Genomic DNA, 17080 nt, shown 5'->3' on the forward strand with positions numbered 1-17080 from the left:
TCCGGAGCTCGACGGAAGACAGGAGGACCTAGCGTGATGTGGTCCATGGGGCCGCGAAGAGGCGAACTTGACTGTGCGACTGAACAACAACAACAAGGTTTTATGCACAAATCAATCTTGCCTGGTCTTGTTTTGCACAAGACATGGAAATACAGATGATGGTGGTGAAAGCTGGGGAAAGCTGCTGCTTGGTGGGCCCCCGGGGCAGTTGACTGCTTTTCTTGTTGAGATGTGGTCTTGCGGAGTAAAGGGGGTGGGGCTGTTGCAGCAGGAAGCATTCTCAGAGTTGCCGGTGCCTTCCGGTGGTTTGGGGTGGGCTTCATCCCTCCCACAGACGGAAAAAACGGAGGCTGCTGAGCATCCCTTTTTTATTCTTTTCACCACTGTTGGAGAAAATGCATTACTGAGGGCCACACCAGAGGGAGACCTTCATGCTGCAGTCCCAATCAGGATTGGACCCTCGTGGCACTTTAAAATGGTGGCGTGTCCTCTGGGCGGCCATGAGTTCACCATCACGTTTAGTTTGGCCCCGAGCAGAGCAAGGAGACGCAGCTGAGCCCTTTCCCCTCTGGGGGTTTCTCAGCCTTTTCTTCCATGGGGTCGTTCCCCCAGAAAAAAAACGGGAGAGGAAAGAAACTCCCTGCAAAGGCCAATTTGGCCTCTACCCACAGAGTACAGGAACAGCTTCCTGTTCTGTCTTTTCCAGTCCGGCCTTGATGATCTTGTGCCCTGAAGAACAGCCAGAGCTGCTTCTCACGTCCCCTCACGTTGTTACCAATCAGTGCCATCTCACAGAGGGGCAGCTGGTTGTGGTCTTGCGGAGTAAAGGGGGTGGGGCTGTTGCAGCAGGAAGCATTCTCAGAGTTGCCGGTGCCTTCCGGTGGTTTGGGGTGGGCTTCATCCCTCCCACAGACGGAAAAAACGGAGGCTGCTGAGCATCCCTTTTTTATTCTTTTCACCACTGTTGGAGAAAATGCATTACTGAGGGCCACACCAGGCATTGCATACAGTTATGTGATTCTCTCTTCTGCCTTTTGTTTTGTTTTGTTTTAACCAGAGCAGCACTGTGCAGACTGCATGTCCACGGGCCAAAGTAAATGTGGTGGTGTCCTCATGGGAGTCCGTGGCGCAGAGCTCTCTCCTCCCCCACCCCCAGCACCTTTTCAAATGTCAAAACAGCCGTGGGCCTGTGGCAGGAGGGAGACCTTCATGCTGCAGTCCCAATCAGGATTGGACCCTCGTGGCACTTTAAAATGGTGGCGTGTCCTCTTGGCGGCCATGAGTTCACCGTCGCGTTTAGTTTGGCCCCAAGCAGAGCAAGGAGACGCAGCTGAGCCCTTTCCCCTCTGGGGGTTTCTCAGCCTTTTCTTCCATGGGGTCGTTCCCCCAGAAAAAAAACGGGAGAGGAAAGAAACTCCCTGCAAAGGCCAATTTGGCCTCTACCCACAGAGTACAGGAACAGCTTCCTGCTCTGTCTTTTCCAGTCCGGCCTTGATTATCTTGTGCCCTGAAGAACAGCCAGAGCTGCTTCTCACGTCCCCTCACATTGTTACCAGTCAGTGCCATCTCACAGAGGGGCAGCTGGTTTTCCAATAGGAAGTGATGCCATACACCCTTCACATAAAAATCACTCCAGATAGAAATTAAATCTGTCTCATAACCCTGGCCTAGGACAATGAATGGCAGGCACAGCCTGGGGGAAAGTATCTGGAAGTTCATCAGAGGAGGCTGGCTTGATAATAGTCCTCATCCATCCTAAAATAATGTATATTCTACAACATTGGAATCTCTCAGGAAAGCAGCATCCCACCTTCTTTTATCCCCATCTTGCTTACTCCATTTGCCCACTTAGCATTACAACACCTGGAAGTTCCCCTTCATCCTACATATCGAGGGGCATCCACATATATTGTCAGCTCTGGGAAAATAATCAAACTCTGCCAAAGTCTTTGATCTGCCTCTGGGAGAGCTATTAGCCATTTCTCCGTGTTCCTGGAATCCTTCCTATAAACATATCAACACTATTATTCCTTTGATGTAACCACATCAGCATATCCTCAGGTATCATTTTTGGGTATAAATACAGGCACACTGCCAATTGCAGTGTGTGTGTGCGTGTGCATTTGCGCACACACACACGCCAACCTCACACCAAGCGCCTTCTACATCTGAAGCTTCAATATTGGTAAATATCACCCATCAGAAATATCCTCTGTATTCCTGTCCATCCCTTTTATCTCCCTCTTAGTAGTGTGTGTGATTTTTCAGTGTGTTTGAATGCATGTTCAACATTTCATTACTTTAGCTTACTTTATTTTCAATAAAATCCTTACGAGTTGGACACCTACCTTTTTATCTAAGCTTTCTCTTGGGGAAAGTATACAAAGATGCTGATCCTAAGTTACCCCCTCTTGCTTATCAAAATTCCTCTAATCAATTAAATATTAGACCATTCTGGGTAACAGGTTTTGGTGGAGAATGCGGGCATTGGCATAATAGCCTGTCATTCTGCATAGTGTGTCTTCCCCTGGAGCCTTCTTAACTTACGTCACCACCTCTGCCTTTCCTTCTTTCTTCTTTCAGGTTCGGGCTCCCCCCCCTCCACCGCTGAAGGCCCCAGAAGCCGACTCATCGCCTGGCCGTGGTTAACTCTGATAAGCTCCCAGAGGAGGCCTGACTGCTTAGGACAGCTTTGGGTCCTTGGGTGCCACAGTACCCCCACCTCCAGCTGTTTCTTCTGACGAGACCTCTTAGATGCTCTGCTGTGTGGCCACTCTAGAGCCTCATTCCAGACCCTTGCAAGGAGGCCAGATGATGGTGGGACGAGGGTGCCAAAAGGCACATTGCCTGCACGCTGCCCCTCTCCCCAGCAGCCCTGGGGACCACTTCTGCAGCACAGAAGGAGGTGCCCAAAGAGTGTCTCTGCTTGCACTGTTACCAAGTCCTGCGGGCCAGCACCTAGAGATGGCACACCCTGTCCTGCGCCAAAAGTCTCCCTGGACCCCAGCTGAGGCTATGCAAGCATTTTCCCTCTCTGGGGCGGGAGCTGGTCTCTCCCTCAGCCTTCAATGCTGCTAGCTAACTTCACCTGTGTCTTCCCTTCGCCTGTCGGGGCCACCGGTGTGCCTTTTCCCATCAGAACACAGAGTACGAAGTGCTCCTTCTCTCGTTCCGCCATTAGTTCTTTGCGGTCCCCTGCAGAGCGAGCTGCCTTCTGTGTGGCGTTGACAGAGGAATTGCCGTGTTGTCCGTTGCCCAATAAAGAGACCTCACTCAAGCCATGTCTTCAGCAGCTTTAATGTGTTTCGTTTTGGTTTTGTTTACATGGTGGTTCAATATGGGAAAGGATGAGGGAGGAGAAAAAGAAGGGGGCCTTGGCTGGTGGCTTGCCAGGGCCTCAGTTGGAGCAGGAACGGAGAAGGGAGGCCTCTGGGGAGCTTAGCTGGGGAGATGCAAGTCTCCATTCGTAGGAATAAAAGCCCCTCTGCACAAGGCTGTCCACCCTGAGGTTGCCAGGAGGAGGCCCCTCTCCTTGCTTGGGAACATGAGCAGACTCCCAAGCTGAGCGTATAGGTGGAGTGTTCAGAGCCAGGTGCTCCTTGGCTGCTCCCAGGGGGTGGGGTGGGGGGTATGGCTAACAGATCCTTCTCTGGAGGGTGTCTTTAATTATTGCGGTCCACAGGAAGGGGCTTTCCTACGCTAGCAGATGCCAGACTTGCACAATAAGCAACTGCAGTGCCCGAGTTGGAATGGCAGCGCTGCCCATTTCTGTGGGCAGAAGTTGAGAACGTCCTGACTCCCCCTCTGTTATCGAAGCCAGGCCTTTACTGCCAGCCCAGCACAGCCCAGGCTGGGGTGGGGCACTGTGGGTACTCACACGACCTTGATCTCCCAAGGCCAGTCAGAACTACAGGCCGGGGGTGGCAGGAGCGCATCCTTTCCCCTGTGGCCACTCACTCCACCTGCACTGGCCGACGTCTCTAAGCAGCAGCTGTGTTTCTAATGCTGAATAGTTGGCTCAGCCTGGCCGGCATGCAGGAGCATATTGCAGAGACGGCAGTACAGGGCAGCTGCCTTTCACAACGGGGGCCCACCAGACAGCAAATGGCCCCAAAGCACTGCAGGGCCGGGTCACCCAGGACTGTTCTAAAAGGGAACGGAAGTTACAGAGGGGCAGCAGTGGTGGCCAGGAGATGAAACTGCTTTCTTGGGCCAGGAGGTCAGACCTTCTGTGGGATGTTGCACTGATGTGAGCCTTAGCAAGGCTGCTGTACGGGGGAGCTGGGCTTTCCAGTCCTGCTGGGGCACTGAGATGGGGGGGGAAGATGAGGCTCTTGACAAGTGATTTTTTTTTTTTGAAGCAACAGTTCTTGTGCTGTTTTGGCGATGTCAAGTGCACCGGAGCTCTTCTGGACCAGGCCAGGCTCTGCATTGCTTTCTGTGGATCCAGCGGACTCATTCTGGGCAGCCCTGGAGGAGGAGGAGGCCCCTGGCACATCTGTCTGCATGGCGGCCTTAACCTGGAGCAGCCTCACTCTGGAAGAAGAAGAAGTAGAAGAAGAAGAAGAGAAGTGATTTTTTTTTTTTGAAGCAACACGTTCTTGTGCTGTTGTGGCGATGTCAAGTGCGCCGGAGCTCTTCTGGGCCAGGCCAGGCCAGGCTCTGCGTTGCTTTCTGTGGATCCAGTGGACTCATTCTGGGCAGCCCTGGAGGAGGAGAAGGCCCCTGGCGCATCTGTCTGCATGGCGGCCTTATCTTGGAGCAGCCTCACTCTGGAAGAGAAAACGGGGAGGAGGGGAGGTCGAAAGAGGGCACGGATGGAATTAGACGCAAAGGTGCTTCTTACGCTATCAGTGCAAGCCGGGTCACAATCCCACCCCGGGCCTGTGTGTTCTCACATGCGTGTTGTGCAAAATTAGATGCAAAATTGCTTCTTACGCTATCAGTGCAAGCCAGTTCACAATCCCACCCTGGGCCTGTGTGTTCTCACATGCGTGGTGTGTGTTTGCTGGCATGTCAAAGCGTGTTTCCTCTTTGTTGCCACCAGTCCAAGGCTGCGGTCACTCACGCTAAATAATCCACTTTCAATCCACTTCCAGCGCACTTCCCAACTGGATCTTACTGTGTGAACTGGCGGAATCCAGTTGGAAAGTGGATCGAAAGTGAATTATTTAGTGTGTGTGACCATAGAATGACATATAAAACCAGGGCTTCTTTTCTGGAGGAACGCACCAGAACAGCGTTCTGGAACCTCTTTTGACAAAATTCTTTTTAAAATGTTTAAAAGTTCATGAGTTTTCGATATACAGATTGAAAACTTCATTTCCCTCTTGAGAGTTCCATCACCTCTTTTCAAAAGAAAAAGAAAAAAAGCGCTAGGAAAGCCCAAAGACAGAGAGCCCACCACCTCCCAAGGAAGTCAGTTCCACTAGTGAGGCGTTTGCTTGCCCCTCAGAGTAACTGGGATCAGGGAGCTCTGATGTCCAATACTGACCATGCAGAAGCAATGTGTGACAAACCATTCATGTCCTGAGAGCAGAGGGGATCCCCATTTGCATGTCCAGGGTTGCCAGTCAGCAGTCCCCTCCCGCCACAAAGCCCAGAGAGCAGATTATTTAGGCACCCAATCCCCCACTCCTAGTCCCTGCTGTTGACAGCGAGAGCAAGGCACTTACGTCACACAGATACTCCTGGGTCTTGCGCTGTCGAGCTCTGCTCCTGGGAGAACAAGGGTGAGAAACAGGCAGAGAAAAGATCACATTGGCAGCTGGCATGGAAAGGAGGCCCTGGACCTCCAACGGCAACAAGAGAGAGGGCATCCTAAGTTTGAGTCCAGTGGCACCTTTAAGGCCAAGAAACCTTCATCCTGGGTATGGCTTTCGTGTGCACGCCTACTTTCTCAGATACATGAACACACACAATGCAGGCACACGAAAGCCGATACCCAGGATTAAACTTCATTGGCCTTAAAGGTGCCACTGGACTCTGACTTTGTCCTGTTGCTTCAGACCAACACGGCTGCACACCTGGATCTCTCTTCATAGAGGGCATCCCAGTCACTCCGCCAGGACGTCCGCCTCCCCAGGACTGGATGGGCTCCAAGGAAGCTGCCGCGAGATCTTTTGCTCTGCTAATTGACTGGGGGGCGGGGTGGTGGGCTGCTCAGAGGGAAAGAGGGGTGTGGTGCCACAGGAAGCCCTGAAAGAGCTGGACAATCAGGAGTTAATTAGTCCCCTCTTCTGTGGCCTTAGGGGGTAGAAAAGGGGCTTCCAGTGCCAGAGCAACGCATCTTGAAATTGCAGCCAGGCAAGCCAGTTGAATCAGATGGGCCACTTTGTCTATCAGGGCCAGCCCTACCAGGAAGCAGGGCAAGGCCCATCTCAGAAGATTTTTTTGGGGGGGGACTATTAAAAAGCCCCCAAAGGAGGGGAGGGCACTGAAATAACCCTGGGTGGATGTCCCTCGGGCACTTTCTGTCAAAGAAAGGAAGCAAGGTTGGTTCGTCAAGGCAAATTCATTTTCGCTACCTCATAATATTCTGTAAGCACCACGAAGCAATCAATTTCTCATGATAATTATGTGCCAGATACTGATGCCTTATTTCACACAGTATACAATTAATTTCTTCAAAGGCTAACAAAATGTATTTTTTGCCATCAGTTTTTGTGAGAGAGAGAGCTCTCTTCCACACCAAAGGGCCCACTGGAACACTTTTTGCTAGTCTTTAGGGTGCCGCTGGATGTCTGTTGAATTTCACGAACATGGCTACGTCTCTGGAATTTTAGATTTCTGCCATTTCAAATATAAATTTTATACATTCTCTCCCCCCCCCCAACCATCTAGTAACAAAATGGCTGTGATTTCTAAAATGGGGGTGTGGTCCTCTGATCCTGAAAGGGGCCTTGTAGATTTGAACAACTTTTAGCCAAACTTTCTTCTGCAAAGTGCTTCCTCTGTCCGTCTGACCTCCCCCGATTTCTTCCTCAGACCTCACCCCAATGACTAATGCGTAGATCTGCCTCCCAGCTGGCCTGCCTGCTTTCAGCATTGAGCAACCAGTGAGATGTTCCTTCATTTCCGCTTGCTATCTTTTAACATCCCTGCTGCATGCCATCTGTTTTGGGTCTCCCTCTTACAGCTGTATCTTTACATGTCTGTAATTTTTTTACGTTCAATAAATTTAATATCTATGACACTAGATACTGGGGAATCTATGCTTTTTGTTGTTCAGTCGCACAGTCGAGTCCGACTCTTTGCGACCCCATGGACCAGATCCCGCCAGGCCTTCCTGTCTTGATATCATAGCCCTAATATTCTCCACTGACTTCTCTGCTCTGGCCAATCCCTGCACTGATATCTCCTCCTGCTTTTCTTTTTCATTAAACCTTGCTGGCTAATTCTCTGTAGTTAGCTTCGCTCTCAGAATTCATTTCCCAACAGACATACATAAGTAATTATCCAATGACAGTTTATCTTCCTCTTCCCCTCTCCAGAGAACTTGTGAGATACAATCCACAGCTCATTCAGCAGCATCTAAACACTGGATGGATTTGGACAGGCTGTTTGGACTGATATCAGACCAATACTTGGTGTATCGGTGTTTTTTGCTTTTCATGTTCATTTCTCTAAGACCTGGCACAAAGAAAGAAAAATTGGGAACTCTTAAGAACAAGGGAAGAAAGAATATAACAGTATCTACCTGTTGCTCTATGTTCTGTGTTCTATTGACCTCATTTCCAGATATATCTAGACTAGATCCTCCTCGAAGAACTTGACTCCTTTCATTTCCTGATATGTCGTTAGCTGCCCTTTGAACACCCTCATTCTCAGAGGGAGGAGCTTTCTTAGCCAGCCTCCCCATCTTGTCCAGGTCTTCTGAGACAAACAGCTCTGCAGGACACAAAAACATTTGGTCACATGCGTTGCTTGTGGCAGTACCTAGAAGGTCTATCTCTTGCAGTGAACCTGTCTTAGGGTGGTTTTTCCTCTCCAGTCCGTTCTTGGGAACATCTAAATTGGCTGCTGCGTTCAAGAGATTCTTTCCTTGAGTGGACTCATCTTTACAGGCTTCCTCTGGTTCTCTGTCACTCTGAGCACCTGCTGCCTCCTGGGAGCTTCCATGCTGAAGTTGATCCATGGGAACTATTCCGTTCAGAGACCCCTTCCAAGTCTCACGGTCTAAGTCACGAGAGCCAAGATCTTGCTTGCTATCAGGAAGGGAATCTTCCTTTGAGTCATGGGAAGCAGGCTTCTTCCCAATGTGGGTGACATGGAATCTAGGACGAAAAAATAAAAGCCAGAACAATCTACAGGTCATCCTATAAGGACCTTCACTGATTAGGGTTGCCGGGTCTCCTGAGAAACAGATGCTGAGGCAGCCTAGAGACCCATCTACACGGTACACTTCCTTGATGTGCATCCCTTGGGATGGGTCGACAGACATGGCCTGAGACTTCTGTGCTTCCTGGATATGTGTGTGCCCAATTCAGATTAGAGAGCAAATTAAGCACCCAGCTCCCACTTCATTTTTTAAAATGTAAAACAGCCTCAGGGAGCTGCTTGAGTTAACCTAATATTTACTTCTTCACCCAAAGAGTGATTAACACGTGGAATTCACTGCCACAGGAAGTGGTGGCGGCTACAAGCATGGACGGCTTCAAAAGGGAATTAGATAAGCATATGGAGCAGAGGTCCATCAGTGGCTATTAGCCACAAGGGATAGATAGGGACTCTGGGGCAAGTGATGCTCTGTCATCTTGGTGCTTGGGGGGGGCAACAGTGGGAGGGCTTCTAATGTCCTGGCCCTACTGGTGGACCTCCTGATGGCACTGGTATTTCTGGCCACTGTGTGATACAGAGTGTTGGACTGGATGGGCCTTTGGCCTGATCCAACATCGGCATCTCTTATGTTCTTATGTACTAATAAGCTGCATGTATGTTCCACAACAGAGAAAGCGGCAGCTCCCCTGGGGCCATTTCAGATCAAGAAAATGGAGTGGGCTTAAGGTTTAAACCCTCTCTCTCCACCTACGATGACCCTGATCTGAATTGGCCTCACTCCTCGGCAGTTATGAGGCAGTTCATACATTTCGGCAGTACATTTCGGCAGTTATGAGGCAGTTCATACATTTACCTTACTCAGAACGAATCTTCCTCTGTCTCTTAGATAAGATGGACATGACTGCACACATTCCTATGGAGTGTCCTTTGTATGCTAATCTCAGGAGGCGTTATATTTCACCGTGTTTGCAAGCTCATTCTGATGTATATTGGTATGACTTAGTTACATATCTACTTGCTGACAGGGACACAAAAAGAACTCTAGCAGTTGCAATGGGTTTTTTAAAAAAACTTCTTTTATCTATTGGGTGATAAGTGATTAACGACAACTATTCACTGCTCAAGATCCATTTATCATAGAGCCTTTATTAGATAAAAGGAAAGGATATGATCTGAATGGGGTCCATGCCCACGTGGGAAAGCGTGAAACACCCAGACTGTGCCAGTCCACCCAACCCAGGGATTTCATCTTCCTCAGTGAGGCATAATGGCATACAAACCACCCTCCAAACGGCCCTTCTCTCCGGTGGAACTGATCTCTGTAGTCTGAAGATGAGCTCTAATTCCAGGAGATCCCCAGGCCCCACCAGAAGGCTGGAAACTATACTAGTTCCCCAATGTCACGTCCAGGGCTATTTTTGGGCAGGAACGCACAGGAACGGAGTTCCGGCTGGCTCCCGAGTTGGCCATGCCCAGCAGGAACTCATTAGCATAATAGGCCACACCCAACAACAGAAACTCATTAGGATTGGTTACATTAGGGGTGTGTGGCCTAACATGCAAAGGAGTTCCTGCTACAAAAAAAGGCCCTGGGTTTGGACAACAAACAAGGTGAACAGAATAAGAAGCAAAAGGTGGGTGTGGCTGGATGACCACACTTCTGGTATATGCTAATGAGTGGTACTGTCAGGGGTGTGGCCCAATATGCTAATGAGTGTCTGCTAACTTGGGGGTGTGGCCTAATGTGCTAATGAGCTGTGCTGTCAGGGGTGTTGCCTAATATGCTAATGAGTTTCTGCTGTTGGGTGTGGCCTATTATGCTAATGAGTTCCTGCTGGGCTTTTTCTACAAAAAGAGCCCTGCTCACGTCTGTCCACAAAAAGGACAGTTGGGACAGGACCCTGACTCAACTCACATCACTGACAGGTAACATGTCATTTGGCCCTCAGTAGGCTTCCTGGCAAGCGGGGTGGAAACCGGGGGCATCCCAGTATTGTCATCATGACACCCGGGGGGAGGGGGCATAGTAGGATTTGCCACAGGCTTTATGGTATAACCACAGATGCTTGGTGAATCCTGGAGCTTCCCCCTGACACCATCCGTTTTTTGCTGGAAGTGACATCTGCTGGGGTACCTCTCCCCATCCCTAAAATTTCCCCAGAGGTGCCAGGCAGCGGCCTGGCGTCCCTAGCCCTACGTCAATCTCTGTCTTGTCTCTGCACAGGCAAGCAAGTAGTCTTGCTTAAGAAGAAGAAGAAGAGATTGGATTTATACCCCGCCCTTCACTCAGAGTCTCAGAGTGGCTTACAAACTCCTTTCCCTTCCCCACCACAGACATCCTGTGAGGCAGGTGGGGCTGAGAGAGCTCTGACAGAAACTCCTCTTTTTCAAGGACAGCTCTGACAGAAGTATGGCTTGCCCAAGGTCATCCAGCAGCTGCAGGTGGAGGCGTGGGGAATCAAACCCGGTTCTCCCAGATTAGAGTCCACGCACTTCACCACTATACCAAACTGGCTTAAAGAACTAGCTGGGGACTTGGCAGGGCTTGTTTTCAGTAGCGACTTAAAAGTTTTATTGAAGACTGGGCTTTTCTGGGGCTGGTTCTCAGCATATGCCACATCAGCAGCTACTTGGGGAGGCTGAACAATGAGCTGTCACTCCTGCTCCCTCCCTCCTGTTGGGGAGTGACTGCCTGGCTGTAGCCCCTCCTACCACTGACCACCCAGTTCTCTGCCTCACCAACCTCCGTTGAAGTCAGCTGCCACTGATCAGGAATGCAGCTCACCAGATTTAAAAGGTCTGTACTGGCTGGTGAATTGCATCTGGTTACAGTTCATTGTGCTCCTTCTTATTGCTTTGACGCTAGATGACTTGAGCTCCGGAGACTGCAAGACTCCCGTAGGATCCTGCCCATCACCTGAGCTCCATGCCAGAGACCCTGCTGTGAGGACGGACTCTCACCTTGAGAAGGGAGGTGGGTGAGCAGCACCAAAGACACAGCCTTTTCAGTTTTGGCCCCACTGGCTCCCTCCACAGAGATTTCACCTGACTCCTCACCTATTGTCCTTCGAAAGCCAGGGCAAGATTGTTGTTTGCTGTTGTTTTTAAGGCTTTTAAGGCCTTGTTGATTGGTTGTGGAGCTGGATTTCTCTCATCGCTGCCCTTTTCTGTCCTGACTTCCTGATTTTGTTAATAAAACGCTTGTTTTTTCTAAAAAAAATAATAATGATACGATCTGTTTAAATTTTGAATTTCTTCCATTGCGCCAAACGATTGGTACTTATTGGACTCTTTTTTCTTATCCTTATCCCCTTGCTGTTGAACTTTTGCAAAATTCTCATTGCTCTTATTAATCTTGCTCTTGGCATCTGCCTTGAAAGCAACATTAATCCGTGTGGGATACAATTATTTAGAATAAGCTTTAAAAAAAAAAAATAGGGTATTTCATGTTTCAATTAGCCAAAGTCTCTTTAATATTTGAAATATTTTTGCTGTCAGTTTAATAGGTTTTGTAAGAAAAACTAAAATAAGCACCAGATCTACATTTCTTTCTTTCTGATACATCTAGTGCCATTGTAATTTGCACTGGCTACTACCTGCTTCCTCCTCTGTGTCTTCTACTGGGGTTGTCAAGTCCAGGTTGGGAAATTCCTGGAGATTTTGGGGGTGGAGCCAGGGGAGGGGAGGGGAGGAACCTTAGCAGGTTGTGATACCATAGAATCTACCCTCTGAAGCAGCCATTGTTTTCTGAAGGAAACTGATCTCTTTAGCCTGGAGATCAGTTGTAATTCCAGGAGATCTCCAGGTCCCAGCCTGAGGTTGGCAACTAGGCCCATAACCAGGATTTATTTATTTATTTTTGCTTGTGGGGCATATTTTTTTCTTGTGGGGCAGACACAACATCAAATAATACAATAAAATAAAATAAACATGAATTGCACCTATTCAAACCTGAATTGTATTTCACTCCCCTCCGATCAGCTGTTAGACCTAACAGCTATCCCTCAAGGAGTGAAACTGACCCAAAGCAGCAGGGCAGCTTTCCTTTCCTTTCCTTCCCCAGCCTCGCCGCTGCTGTTGGGCTAGGCACACTGGGGGGTGGGGGTCTCTGGGGCTGCCCGGCATCCTCAGGTGGTGGGGCAGGACTTGGGGGTGGAAGGGCTCACTGCCCCACTGTGGCTACGGGCCAGTTGGCAACCCTAGTCTTCTGCACCTGAGGTCACAGATGTTTCCTACCCTCCTTTGCAACATTTTGCCCTGCCAGCCAGGCATATGGCAGATGTGTGTTTAAAAGATATGTACAGCACCCCACACAAGTGCACATAGTGCTTAGAAAACTGATGAATACCCAGGAAACTGGAGCTCACATTTCCTTATTAAGTATCTATTTCTTTATGAAGTATCCAAGTCTATTTTTAACAGCTTTATGAAGAAGGCAGGTGAGAAACAGGATCCTCCGCTCTTAATGCGGCAGCCTAAGCAGAGGGTTAAGGTAAAGGTAAAGGTTCCCTTGCTCGAAAGCCAGTCGAATCCGACTCTAGGGTTGCGGTGCTCATCTCCGTTTCAAAGCCGAAGAGCCAGCGCTGTCCGAAGACGTTTCCGTGGTCATGTGGCCGGCATGACTAAACACCAAGGCGCACGGAACGCTGTTACCTTCCCACTGGTACCTATTTATCTACTTGCAATTTCTTGCTTTCGAACTGCTAGGTTGGCAGGAGCTGGAACTAGAGACGGGAGCTCACTCCGTCATGCGGCAACTCGGGTCTTGAACTGCTGAACTACTGACCTTCCACAGCCTGCAGTTCAGCGTCTTAACCACTTGAGCCACCGCAGCAGAGGGTACACTCTTCTTAAGTCCTATCCCCTTTCTGGTGCTCTACCATATTACTTTTTCTGTCTGACTTCACCGCAAATGTGTAGAGCTTATCTGTTGGCCCGTCTTAATGTTCTCCCCTCTGCTATTCTTGAGGGGATATATAAGCAAATTCCTTATTCAGTTAGGTTCCGTGGATGTAATAGAAGAGAAATAGAAACTGTTGAGCACGTACTCTTACACTGTAAATTGTTAAATGACTTTCGAGTGGAGTTTATAGAAGCCCCCCTTAGGTTGGTAGCAGGCCAATCGGATAGAATCAAGGTACAATTTCTCCTTGCTTCACGAGATCCGGAGATCATTGAACTGACCGCTAAGTTTGTCCATTGTTTTATAAAACGGAAGAGTGACCCTGATCATATTAATGATTCTTAATTTATACGTCTAAAAGCTTAAGTTTAAAAGTTTAGAATGCCAATTTATTTAATGATTCAGGCATCTTTTGTATGGTCAAATCTAGCTTGTGGCAACTTGAGTTAAGCCTGACATAGCCACGACTATCTATTTTATAATTTCTTTTGGATTGTATTATTGGGAAAAGCTTCTAATATTGTATGCCAATAAAAGGTATTTGAAAAGTCCATTGAAGTCAGTGGGCTTTGAAAAGTGTAATTTACACAGAGGGTGGGGTGATTTTGCTGGGAAGACTGAATATAGCTTGATGCAGACCGGCTAGTCTAGGCCTGGCGGGCTGTTGGTTTCTGGCTAACTGTTCACTTGCTTCGCTTTTTTTCAATCAAGTCAGTGTGTGATTATGATGAATTCTGGTAAATCCGTGTTGTTCTGCTCGTGCTTTAATCCTGTTTTCAAGCTGACAAATGTAGTTCAGAAAGCAGTTTCCAAACTACCTTTCCTTACCACAGATGTAAGAGCAGGTACAGTTAACACACGGTGGGAGTGCCGCTCACCAGGACTAAGGCCAGATCTCTTTGCACAGACCCTGTGCCTGTGAGGGTGCACCCCTATGGGCTGTGTTTCGTTTAAGAGGCTTTCAACTAGGGGTCATTTCCTGCAGGAGCAGAGCTCCGGCAGTAAGGAGCCCAGGGGGTGGGCACATACAACAAGCCCCTCCCCCTGCTCCCAGCAGCCCTCAATCGGGCCACGAGGAGCAAGAAGCAGCCAGGTAAGTTGCAGAGCCCCCCCCACACCTTCAGGTACAAGCTCTCCCTCCTCTTTGAGCTAGCAATCCAAAACAGTCCAGTGGCACCTTTAAGACCAAGTTTTATTCAGGTACGAACTCTCACTCCTCTGTGAGGGCAGATCTGCACGTTCCCCCCCCCCCCAATAGCTAGCAATCCAAAACAGTCCAGTGGGTGTTGCCTTCTGACACACTTCCGTGGGTTGTGGTATATGCAAATAAGTTATGCTAATGAGTTATGCTAATGAGTTCCTGCACCTTTTTTTCTACGAAACGACCCCTGCTTTCAACCATGCCAAAAAGCATTGTCCTCTGCTAACTGTGGTGTAGAACAGCAAGGAGGGAAGGGAAGAGAGCTGGTGTCTGAGGAGCTAGGAGCTCCCAAATAAGGGACATAGCATGAGATTTGAATAAAGTGACCCGTTTCATGTGTCAGGACATTAGCAGGCCAGGAGCAGAATATTCCCTCCTTGCAAGGTATTTGATGGCTTTTTTGTAGTTATGGTGCATCACCTCTTTTCCGTATTTCTGTCCATGCTAAATAAGAGACAATTCCTTGAAACAGTAAACTCAGGACTCCATTTCCTTTCTGATCCCCGCAAAACGTTCAGCCAAGTCCCTCCCAAGAAATACCTGCCGACAGAGAAGACAGTGGTCTCTCCAGGGTGCATCTTGCTTTTGCCCTCCTTAGAACGGCTCTGCCGATGCAGCGGGTGTCTCTTCTTCTTACTGCAGTGCATGCAGGGGGCTTGTGTCGAGCCCAGGTGCACCGTGTGGTGATGGGGTGGGCCCCCGTCTTGGCTGTTGCGATGGGGACAGAGGCTGTTGCAGGAAAGAGGAAAGGAGTCGGTCACAGCCATCTGTCTAAAAGCTGATGTCTGCATGGCCCCAGGGGGTGGTGCTCCTCTCCCGTTTCCAAGCCGAAGAGCCAGCGCTGTCCGAAGACATTTCCATGGTCATGTGGCCGGCATGACTAAACATCGAGGCGCACGGAACGCTGTGACCTTCCCACCGAAGCAGTACCTATTTATCTACTTGCAATTTCTCGCTTTCGAACTGCTAGGTTGGCAGGAGATCCAAGCTGGGCATCCGAAAGCTTGGCTCATCCTTGCCAGCAGAGAACACCCTCAATTGTAACAGATGGAAATGGCCTGAACCTTGTGGGGTGCCACAAGGATCATTCATCCCGTGCTGCTTTAACATCTACATTCAACAGCTTGCAAGAGTTTGCCCAGAGTCTGAACTTCCAATGTCCTCAGTAGAGGGATCACAGCAAAGCTGATCTGTCCTTTCCATCAGAATCGTGGGAAGCAGTGGGACTGCTAAGCCAGTGCCTGGGGTCACAGTGGGACTGGATGGGAACAGACCTGGTGAGGCTTAGTCTCCGGACAGAAGACTGCTGACCAGGGACGTGTTCTGGGACTAGGTGCTCGGCCTGTGCCAGATGAGGCAGCCCTCCCCTTGAAGACTCTGGTTCGCGGCTGGCATGGGCTGCTGGAGGTCCAGTTGGCGTTGGTGGCCAGGGGTGCCTTTTACCGGCTAAGGCTGATTTGCCAGTTGAAGGATCTGGCCACAGCCATGCGATGCCCTGGTGGCCTCCAGCTGGGACAAATGCAATGCTCCAGGTGGGGCTGCCTTTGAAAACTTCCCAAGCTGCATGGAGCAAGTTATCCCAGCACTGAAATAAACTGCACCAGCTTTGAGCTGGATTTTTTGGGATCCAGTTCAAAGTGGGGCTTTTGATTTTTAAAGTGTTTCAATATTCTGGACCAGGCGTCTAAAGGGTCATCTTCTTCTCCCATATGACCTCAGGAGGAGGAGGAGGAGGAGAAGAAGAAGAAGATACTGGATTTATACCCTGCCCTTCAATTGGAGTCTCAGAGCAGCTTACGATCTCCTTCCCTTCCCCTCCCCACAACAGACACCCTGTGAGGTAGGTGGGGCTGAGAGAGCTCTGACTGAGAGCTGCTCTTGAGATAACAGCTCTGAGAGAACTGTGATTGACCTGAGGTCACCCAGCTGGCTGCATGTGAAGCAGTGGGGAATCAAACCGAGTTGTCCCAGATTAGAGTCCACTACTCTCTTTTTTTTGGGGGGGGAGTGTATTTTTTTGGATTTTTAAAAATATGTGCATGTGTATGTGTGTGCATATCCATGCACACCTAGAAGTCATGGTGACCTCTGGTGACTGACCCCTACGGGGGGTCTGGAGGATATTCAGAGAGGTGGCTGAGTAAAGCCTGCCCCCATCTCCTGCCTCTGGTATTCCATGGAGGTCTCCCATCCAAGCACTTGCCAGAGTCGACCCTGCTTAGCTTTCGAGATCTGATGAGATGGGGCTTCCCTGGGCCATCCGGGACAGGGCAGAGTCCGCCACTCTTACCCACTACACCAAACTGGCTCTCAAGGCCATGCAAAAGTTGTCAAAGAGGAGTGGGGCTTGGGATGGGAGGAGGGGTTCTCAAAAGTTATAAATCTTCCGATGTCATGGGTCTTCCTCCAGGGAAGTTCGTCATTCCTCCTCCTTGGTGGGATATAGAAGTGAAAGCTGTGCTGTGCTATGTGGAGGGTGGAGCAACTGAAACAGGGTCATGGGACATCTTTGCCTGACCTTTGCCCTTTCCCAGAGAAACAGCCCCTCCATCTTTTCTGTGGCACCTCTACGATAGTCAGGGCTATTTTGGGGCAGGAACGCACAGGAAAGGAGTTCCGGCTGGCTCCTGAGTTGGCCACACCCAGCAGGAACTCATTAGCATAATAGGCCACACCCAACAGCAGAAACTCATTAG

General features: G+C 49.5%; 2 protein-coding genes and 1 long non-coding RNA gene across 3 annotated transcripts in view; 1 reads left to right on the plus strand and 2 right to left on the minus strand.

The window, feature by feature from the left end:
- Positions 1–3285, plus strand: part of FCHSD1 (FCH and double SH3 domains 1) — a 57601-nt gene extending 54316 nt beyond the window's left edge. The window contains exon 19 of the mRNA XM_015411128.1: positions 2584–3285. Coding sequence (XP_015266614.1) covers positions 2584–2649 — 66 coding nt within the window. The 3' untranslated portion in view covers positions 2650–3285. The remainder of the gene's footprint in view (positions 1–2583) is intronic.
- A 1187-nt stretch (positions 3286–4472) lies between these two features.
- On the minus strand, positions 4473–7760 carry LOC107110394. Its single transcript, XR_001482515.1, has 3 exons — positions 7700–7760; positions 5676–5718; positions 4473–4536 (listed from the first exon to the last, which is right to left on the minus strand). It is a non-coding gene; the product is annotated as an uncharacterized LOC107110394 (long non-coding RNA).
- Positions 7761–7799: 39 nt separating this feature from the next.
- RELL2 (RELT-like 2) overlaps positions 7800–17080 on the minus strand; it is a 13765-nt gene continuing 4484 nt past the window's right edge. The window contains exons 3-5 of the mRNA XM_015411129.1: positions 14925–15113; positions 7939–8276; positions 7800–7819 (exon numbers count right to left, since the gene is read on the minus strand). Of these exons, the coding sequence (XP_015266615.1) occupies positions 7800–7819; positions 7939–8276; positions 14925–15113 (547 nt within the window). The remainder of the gene's footprint in view (positions 7820–7938; positions 8277–14924; positions 15114–17080) is intronic.

This window comes from Gekko japonicus, unplaced genomic scaffold (genome assembly GCF_001447785.1).
Source record: "Gekko japonicus isolate JY-2015 unplaced genomic scaffold, Gekko_japonicus_V1.1 scaffold834, whole genome shotgun sequence".
Taxonomy (NCBI): domain Eukaryota; kingdom Metazoa; phylum Chordata; class Lepidosauria; order Squamata; family Gekkonidae; genus Gekko; species Gekko japonicus.